Here is a 9,936-nt window from a genome sequence, read left to right on the forward strand (position 1 = left end):
TAAAATACGCACGTGAACATTGAAAATATAGTATATCACACAAAATATACGTGAAAAGTGGTATTTANTGAAACGCGTGAACGAATTTATAAACGCGTTTTACTTAATGAATTGGTGAATATATATATATTAAAAGTATAAAATACGCACGTGAACATTGAAAATATAGTATATCACACAAAATATACGTGAAAAGTGGTATTTAGTACAAAAATGTGGGGGTGGTAGTGAAGATTATTTAACAACAAATTGCTTAAATACTATTAGCAACTACATTGTGATAGTGATATATAAATGTAGAGAAAGCCTCCCCCAATATCTTGACCAAGTTTCATGGCGAAATTCCAAATACTTTCGCTGAAATCTCGATTGGTTCAGTTTTGGAAAGCCAACCCAAAAGCAAAATGAAGTGTGCAGTTGCAAAGTGTAATAGTGAAAACAAAAAGAAAGCGTGCTATATAAGTTTTTTTTTTCGTTTCCTACGGACGCAAACCTGGCGAAAAAGTGGAAGCAGTTCTGCCGGCGAGTACATGCATTAAACACCAAATCGAGCTTTGTGCTATGTGTGTGAGCTATGAGCTTCTATATGGAACTATGTTGGCCTTTTCTTGGTGAATTGTAGTAGGTATACTTCCATGGTGAATGTAGACAGTTTCTGGTTTAGTTTGCTGGCAATGGCATACATACAAAAGCAGTTTCTACAGTAAATAGATACATGAACTTCACTACCTACTTATTTTTGTTAGTACCTGATTCTTTTAGTGCTGGTATGAGGTAATGCACCAGTGGATTACCTAATACAAAACAGTGCCCAAATTATTATACATTTAAAAGTTCAGCTAAAATTATGTTTTACTGACATAGAATATTTGCTTCCAAAAAAGGCACACTCATGCATCCTCTCGGAAATGGTACAAAAGTCATCAAATAAAAGCTGTGGAGTCAACAGCTGTGGAGTTTATGGTGGTTGACTGCCGTCTACAAATATAAATATGCACTCTGCATGGCTTTTTAAGGCTATCTGCACATGTGTCGTGTAATCATAGTTTCGTTATCGTCTCGCCTTCCAATTCTGAGCCGAGCAAATGTATTTTAATGGCGGTCTGCACACCTGTCGTTATCGGCTAGCTATCGACTAATCAAGGAAAAAGCAAAAACGATTACGTGCAGCAATGTCGTTCACTAATCGTTTTGCTTGCGTTTCAAATTGGTGTGGTTTCAGGAAAATTTCTTATATTTTGTGAAAAATTAAAAAAAATGAGCGATTCAACTATAAAATTTGTTGAATTAATAGAAACGTACCCGTGTTTATACAATAACACTCTTCAAGAGTATTCGAGGAAGGATGTTACGGAAAGGGCTTGGAATGAGGTGTCTCAACAAATGCTATGGCCAGGTGAGTCCTTATCTTCTTTATATATTAAATTAATAAACTTGCCGGTTACCGTAAGCACCTACCAGGTTTTCCTGGGCACGAATATACTATCAGGTCGCATATCGGACAACGACGGGAAAAGCATTGGGCGTGGGTAGAGTGGATTCAAGTGATAGTGTGTGGCGTTGCAAGTGAACAACTCTATTGAGATTGCGTTGCTATCTATAAATGAAAATTTGGTTTTAGCTTTTATGCAATCACTCCGATGGGCAGTCCAATTTCGCCAATAAAATTGTTTTCAGACCAGCTTCTGAAATATGCATTAGTAGCAGTCGGAGTTGGACTGATGAGGGTTATTTTTTCTCAACGCGGCCTAGGGCCTCCAATGTGGAAGGTGTTCTGCGCAAAAATACTGTGGATGGCATAACCCGAGTTCACATTTTCTACGTCGAAATGCTAATTTAACTTCATTTTGAAATTGGATTTCGGTGGTTTGAGAAGGAGTCAGAGGGGGAAAGGATGCCTTTTCTTAAAGTTTGGATTGTGATCTTTCTAATGGGTGGGGTTTGTATACTTTCAAACTCATTTTTATTTATTTGAAGAGCTTCGAAACTCGTGTTTATAAAACTAAAGTTCTCTTGACGCATACGTTTGGAAGCATTTAGCTAGAGTACTGACATGTGCTTTACCGAAATGAGAGCAGAAATAAAATAATAATAATAATAATAGATTGGCGCTTACACATATGTTAGTGTTTGGCCGAGCTTCTCATACGCTTTGTGGCGTGCGCCTTGATGTTGTCACACACAGCGGAGGGCCCTACAGTTTTACGCCGACTCCGAACGGCGATTGTATTTTTATGAGAAGCTCTTTTTCATGCCAGAAATAAAATATAACATATTTAAATTAATTTGCATATGGGCAAATCTAAAAAACAGGTACACTTTCAAAACAAAAAGTTGATTGTTTTTAATTTGTGGGCACACATATGTTTTATATATGATTATATTCGCAATCTCTTACTACATCGATAAATATAAGTGTAATTCATTTTCATCAAGTGCTTCAAAAGTTAGACGATGAATAAATATTTAGATCACTGAGATAAAATATGAAAATGAAGCTAAATAATGAATGAAAATAAAGCTAAATAACACAAAGGTTACCTATTTTTTAGATTTGCCCATATACATATATATACATAGATACATTTTAATAAATGTTGCCTATTTTATAGCTCAATATCTAACAAAAACCATATAAATGCATGTTTCAGACTTTGTGCAAAATTTATAACAATTCTGCAAAGTTGCATCTAAGTTTTGAAATTTTTAATATGGGTATCAAATCAGAGAGGATTAAGAAAGCTTTCTTTCGAAAATATTTTTGAAGAAAATTCCCTCCTTTTCATAAACATAAACCACGGTTGCCACTTATTAAAAAAATAACCAACCAAAATCTGACAAAAAAACCAATCAAACTGAAAAAAAACCCACTTATTACGATCAGAAACTCTTATTACAAAAATTATTAAAGTGCAAATTCATTCTGCATCTACCAACTAGTAGTCTCAATCACATTACTTACTTTTTATATGTATTTTATATGCAAATGTTACATTAAAAATTGGATTTTGAAATATAATTGAATATTTTGAAAACCTTAAATTTATAGTTTACTTACAACGAATTCTTTAGGAGTATCTCATTTCTTTAATGATTTTTTACGAATCTTCAAAGAAAATTATAGAGGTGGTTGACACGAACTCGTAAAGAAATTTCTGTACGAAAAATAAAAAAAATTCTGCAAGAAATTCTTCACATAGCAGCATTATTTTCATTGCTTTACCGATTTTCTTCCGAAATTTCGTAAAAGAATCAAAGTGTGTTTATTTCATTTTAGAAAATTCGACATGTCTTTTGTTTATTTATTTTTTTTTTATAAAAGTCTTAGTAGCTTAAAAATTGCACTTATTACATTTATTAAACGCAATATTTCCATTGCCATGGCAGAGCTGCATGTGGCGACAAAAAGTAGTTTGACAGATAGTCTCTTAAAATTTGTGGAGATGAATTTTCTGTGGCCACAACATCCGAACGCATTGGTGCGTTTGAAGGCCGCGTGTTGGCACTATTGAATAGCTGTCTGGAGTATAACACACCGTCCTTCTGGCGTATATAATTATGTAGAACTGTAGCACAATGTACAATTGATATGATGGTCGAATATTTTTTGCAGCGAATAGGTGACATAAAAATTTGAAATGTTTGTGTCATCATACCAAATGTACACTCGATGTTTTTTCGCGCTCGACTCAGTCTATAGTTAAATATGCGTTTTCTGTTGTCCAAGTTTCGTTCCGGATATGGTCGCATAATGTTTTTTCTCAGTGGAAACGCGGCGTCTGCAACATAATAGTACGGAAATTTTATTCCACTCTCATCGAGAGGTAATTCTTTGGGCGACGGTATATCACACGTTCTTTCCAACCAATGTTGGAATTCGGAAATGCGAAAAACTCCTCCATCGCTATTACGACCTGCAAACCCACACTCCACCGATGTAAAAAGCCCATCCGCATCGCAACAACCAAGCAATATAATCGAATGAAAGTTTTTATAATTATAATTTGCTGATCCAGAATTCGGAAATTGTTCTATCCGAATATGCTTGCCGTCGATCGCACCTAAACAATTAGGTAGCTGCCACAACTCGTAAAAACGGTCCGCAATTCTTTTCCATCCTTGGTGATTGGGCATTTTCATATAGTCACCTTTTAAAACATCCCACACTGCCTTGGTTGTTTCTTCAACAATCGCACCGATTGTCCGCTCGCCCCTTTGAAAGTGCAGCGCAAGTGCAGCGAAGGTACATCCAGTAGCTAAATATCTGAAAACAAATGAAAATTTTTATTTCAAAGTATTTTTTTTTTAATTGAAGAAAACTAATTTTATTAATATATTTTTTTATTTATTTTACAGTTAGTGAGTGCAAAGAGAAATGGCGAAACATTCGTAACAATTTTGTTCGCAGCCTAAAAGCACCGCCAAGTGGTTCTGGCGCGAAAGCGAAAAAACCGTACTATCTCCATGACTCCCTACAATTTGTGCTACAATATATAAGGCCTGTAAAGCATTCGGCCGGAAATGAAAGCAGTGTTTTATACAGCGATGTGGACCTCTTTACTGAAAGCGAAGAGGTAGAGGTATTTACGGAGGAAAATTCTTATGACCCGATTCCGGAAACGTCACAAAGAGTAGAAAGCGGTGTTAAGGCAAGAAAAAGAAAAAAAGAGGGTGATGGCGATATTGCTGAGGCGGTAATGGAAATAGTAAAATCAAGGGAGAATAGGAAGGGACGTGATGAGGGACGGGATGACGGTCGGCGAATGTTTTTTTTAAGCTTGATGCCGGATGTTAACAAGTTGAGCGACGAAAACTTCATGCAATTCCGCATAAATACAATAGTTGAGCTACAGAAGATTTTGCTTCAGCAGGAACGCTCAGGGAACTCTTTTTTTCAGACCAAATCCAAGTCAATTGTACTACCCGACCTGTTCTACTCCTTCTACTTCGCCAGATGATGTATCTTCTGAGCCATTCGACCAAAATCAAAACGTTTTTCACAAGCCTGAGGAAATATTTTTTGTCGAACAATAAGTATTTTATAAATTTACATATTGTAGCGATATATCTGTTGTCATAAGCAATAACCGTCTAAGTCGACAAAAGAAAGAATTGAGTTTTTACGAAAATATATTACGTTTCCCCATAAGGCTAACATTACAATCTCAATGTTAAAAATGTTTTTTCTCGATTTCAGGTTTTTCGACTTAGGCGATTATTGCTTATGACCACAGATATATTAATTATATGCTAAAAGCTATTCTTGAAATATTGTATCGTAAAGCAAACGATTTGAAAAGTTTCCTATTTTTGTAAATGTTCCTAAAACATTGTACCAAGGCGAATACACATAAGGTGGTGTCGATTGAACAAATACAACAATTACTTGTATTTTGTTTTTGCTTTTAGCGGGCCATTGTCAAATTTCAGCTATTCTTCCCCGAATGCAAAAGGGCGACAGAAAATGCAAACACTCTCACGTTTTCACTCACTCACTAACGAAATTCAAAATTTTGACAATCAAACGCTACTCACAGCTGATGAAACAACACCACCTTATATAAATTCGCCTTGCATTGTACCTAATTTTGTAAAACATTGTACCTTTCATTGAAGTACAAATTTATATTTATATATGAAGTAAACATATGTATATACAGTTGTCCACAAAATAATAGGAGTGCGATATTTTGACCCGTTTTGGCTATTTGTCTTTTGTGTATTTTATGTTTATTAGTTTTTTATAAAAGTCTAGCTGGTTATACAACAAACACCATATAACCTCAGATTTCAAACGGGTCAAAATATCGCACTCCTATTATTTTGTGGGCAACCGTATGTAAAACTATATTTATACACTCATGTTAAAAACAAATTGTTGTATTAGTTGTATCGGCCATGTTCTGCAAATCGTACGATTTGAAATTGGTGCGGTTTGTAAAACCTACCTTGGAGTTTTCTTAACAAAAAGGCAACATTTGGCACTCAATCAATGGATATGACGAAAATGATGTATTTCTTGCCGTTTCCATTTGAAATATTTATTACTTTGCTTAAAAATAGTTTCTAAATCGCACCGATTTTCAATCGTACGATTTGCAGAATATGGCACATAACGCGCAGTGCACATTACAGCGATACAACACGCGATACCATTTGCAGTGTGATAGCAAACCGTGTCGCTCGGCCGATACGCTTGCGATATATGTCGCCACAGTGTCGCTGTCGTATCGCTCTGAAGTGCACCGTGCCTTAGCTTTTGATATCCTTAATATAAATACAAAGGGCGTGTGTGAATCGGTAACAAAGTTCTATGGGGAAAGCTGGTGAATAATATTTTTGCTGTGGTGGTCAATCTGCTGTGTGAAATGAAATCTTTTTTGACAGCAGTAAATTTGTGACAAACGCAGATTTATGCGGAACAAAATATTACAAATTGAAGTGAAATTAATATTTTAAGAAAAGATCTACCATCAATAATTGCAATTCATCAATTCAAGCTTCTATTTAACGAAAAATGTCACACATCAACAATCTTTGCGATTGTCAAAATTTTCTATTCATTTGTCAAAAATTTCACTAGCCTCATGAGCTAATGAAATTTTATTCACCTCATACTTTTCAAAAATTTACTCGCCGAGAACTTTGTTACCGATTCACACACGCTCAAAATGTAAAATGTTCCTAAAACCTTGTACCTTTCATTGAAGTACAAATTTATATTTATATATGAAGTAAGCATACATATGTAAGTACATATTTATACACTCATGTCGAAAAATAATTGTTCGTCATTTTGAACAGTTCAGATTACTTTTCTTTTGCTTTTAATGTTGATTATTTTTTTATAAAATTATACATTATTGTATGATAAAAGCCGTATTAAAAGTTTTAAAGTAATCAGTATTAAAAACAAAACAAAAGTGGTCGAAACTGGCCATAATGTCACACAATTACTTTTTGGAAATGAGTGTATGCCAACTTGTGTACACCATTTAGACTGAAGTAATGTTTTTTCTTAACTTTTTGAGTCCTTACAAGACTGTTCAAGTACCTATTAGAATTGAAGGTCTTTAGTTGTGTTCATTTACTTATTAAAAAATTACTAATAAAAAATTGGTACAGCGCTCTGTATATTGGTCGTTTAAATTTATTAAAATTTTTTAATTTACGTAATTTAAAAATTTCATATTTCAGCACTTCCTTAATCCGAGACTTCGACAACAACACATTTTGCAGTCAAGTGTAGAATATTACTATCTGAACAGAATCGTAGAAATTTAAAGATGACCAAACCGTACTTGAAGGGATAAATGTTCAACATGTTCAGTAGTATAGCATCAGGTCAAGTTTTAAAATGCGCACATGAATTTTAGCTATCTCTTCGAAATTTAGTCGGGATGGATCTGAAAGAAAGAAATTTTTTTGGGTTCTAGTCCAATTTAGTATTGCTTGCGCTCCATAACATTCATCAATTCCGTTTGACTATAATTGTGATTGTCTTTATTGCCACTACAAATACAATAGACCCTATTTGACCTCTTCAGAAATTCATTTTTATCTTAAACAAATGCTCGCCAACCATTTAAAGTTGTTTAAATGGCGAAACGAGCAGCAACTGGCTTCCAAAAGCAAATGCCATATGTATTATACAAATATTATAACTTTTACCTAAGGGTTATCATCAACCGCTCTTCCGGGCCAACACATTCCCTGAATCGGGTATTTAGTTTTTGAATAGACGGACCCACAACCGACACGAGATGCTGGAACGTGGGTTTTGACATTCTGTAGAATGATTGAAATTTGCTATCATCTTGGGAAAGTTCTTGCGCGGCGATGTATAACCGCTTTCTATTATTTCTTTGTATATATTTGTGGACCCAAAATCTCCTACGCCTTTTTCTTTGCTGGCGTTTAAGATGGAGAGCCAATAGCATGACTGCGTCGGTTTCATCTTCGCTTGATGATGTCATTTCACGTTCGAGTACTGCAATCTGTTGTAATTATGTTGATTTTTGTTTTTAAGTTTATATTTGTAATAAAATTCCGCCAAAATTGAACTGACTCCGCAAATGCATTCTATAAACAAAAAATAGAGATGTGAAAATGTAAATAAAGCATCACGACCAAGTGTGCAGAAGTGTAATCGTCATGTAATCGTTGCTTCATGACGATAACTATGACTCAACTATGATTGGACGACCAATGAGCAGAAAGCCTAAAATGGCAAGTCCAAAAATTCACTTTGCTGCACACCTTCCTTTTGGTCTACATGAAATTGCAAACACTGTTAATACATCCATTTTTTCATGTGCTAAAAATCGTACTTATCTAAAGGGCTACATGTCCAAAATTATTGCTACATGTTCCTAATTAATCAATCTTTGTATATTTATTGATTCCTTGGGCCATGTAACATTAAAATTAACAAATTTTTCTGCATTGTTTACATATTTTTATATGCGTTTTGGCATTTCTCTCTCCCAATTGCATCAATATGACGTCACGCAAAAATTACGCTCAAAAATCCTCTCTCATTGGCGCAATCTTGTATTCTATCATTCTTGGTGTCAATTATATAGAATGGAATTTGATTGCTTCCTCACATGGGAAAGGAGCGGTTGACGGCGTTGGCGCGGTAGTAAAAAGAAAATTATGGGAAGTGGCGAGGACTCAAATTTTAATTTTAAATAATGCTTCAGACGTTAATTTTGCGCGAAAAATAATACAAATGGAATTCCCGTAATTTATGTAGACTCTAATGAAATCAATAACTTTTCAACACTATTACAAGAGCGATGACCTAAAACCATAAAAATTGCAGGTCTTCAAGGATTCCACTGTAACAATATACTTGCCAGACGTACGGCGATATCAAAGCATTATAAAATTTGATTAATACCACTTTTTTAATATGTTCGAAGTTTGTTTAACGTTAATGAAAGCCTTCATATAGATGTAGATTTATTTAAAATAAAACCCCATATTTGTATTAAAAAAGCGAGTGTGTTTAAACTCTTAAAAACAAAAAATTGTATCCATTGGAAAAAATTGGAACGTCCGAACGGGAACGTCCGAACAACTTTGAACAGTTTTTGGTAGCTACTGAACATAGTTACAAAGTTTAATTTGACGCAATGGTTATGGCAGCTTATTATTCTAACAACCATTCATACATCGTTTTTTTGTACCATTAACAGATTCGCTGAATTTCGCAAAAATCATCAGTCCTCTTCGATACGAGCTCCATTTTGGGAACGTCCGAACGGGAACTTTAAGCTTACAAAACGTTGATTTTTTGTTTATAGAACGCTTGAAAGTAAGCGTAATACAATCGAAAAGGAACATTGGTTATAAGCGTAGAAATATAAACTTGTAATAAATGTTCAAAAGAAAGCTTTTTATAAGCGTAAAAGTGTAAACTTATGATAAAGGTTCAAAAAATGTTGTTTATAAGCGTATGAATATAAACTTACTAAAAATTTTCAACAGAAAGCTTTTTATAAACATTTTTTAACCCTTTATTTAAAGATATTTCATTAAAAACTCATACATAGATTGCTTAACATCTAGAAACTAAAAGAAATGCAAATTTTCGGCGGACTCATCTACAGTCGCGAAAATGTAAATAGGGAATAGATATTTTAGCATAAAAATTCATGAAAACACACAAAAATTAAGCATAAAAAAGTTAATTATTACATCTTGTTGCGTGCTTTCAATTACATGCGGTTATTGGCAAATTGGAAAAACGACATCGATGCAGCTATATATCCGCTTCACCGCCGCGATTCTCATTGATGAACTTTTCTGAAAAAAAATTAATACATTGGATTGGATTTTTTTTCCGCATCGGTTTTATTAAATTGTTTCTTTTAATAATATATTTTAAACAAGTAAGAAAGTCTAAGTTCGGGCGAAGCCGAACATTAA

The 9,936-nt window shown here is 34.2% G+C and overlaps 2 protein-coding genes across 2 annotated transcripts; one reads left to right on the forward strand and one right to left on the reverse strand.

Moving 5' to 3' along the window:
• The first annotated feature begins 1,062 nt into the window (after positions 1–1,062).
• On the forward strand, positions 1,063–5,331 carry LOC108380189 (uncharacterized). The gene is made up of 2 exons (XM_017636562.1): positions 1,063–1,396; positions 4,357–5,331. Exons 1-2 carry the CDS (start codon positions 1,258–1,260, stop codon positions 4,956–4,958), a joined length of 741 nt encoding a protein of 246 aa, XP_017492051.1. The 5' UTR covers positions 1,063–1,257; the 3' UTR covers positions 4,959–5,331.
• LOC108380188 (putative nuclease HARBI1) lies at positions 3,287–8,269 on the reverse strand. The gene is made up of 4 exons (XM_017636561.1): positions 8,260–8,269; positions 7,672–8,221; positions 7,302–7,406; positions 3,287–4,264 (listed from the first exon to the last, which is right to left on the reverse strand). Exons 3-4 carry the CDS (start codon positions 7,322–7,324, stop codon positions 3,358–3,360), a joined length of 930 nt encoding a protein of 309 aa, XP_017492050.1. The 5' UTR covers positions 7,325–7,406; positions 7,672–8,221; positions 8,260–8,269; the 3' UTR covers positions 3,287–3,357.
• Positions 8,270–9,936: the final 1,667 nt, after the last annotated feature.

The sequence above is a fragment of the Rhagoletis zephyria genome, unplaced genomic scaffold (genome assembly GCF_001687245.7).
Source record: "Rhagoletis zephyria isolate East Lansing unplaced genomic scaffold, Rhagoletis_zephyria_1.1 Rzeph_scaffold_18487, whole genome shotgun sequence".
In the NCBI taxonomy this organism is placed as follows: domain Eukaryota; kingdom Metazoa; phylum Arthropoda; class Insecta; order Diptera; family Tephritidae; genus Rhagoletis; species Rhagoletis zephyria.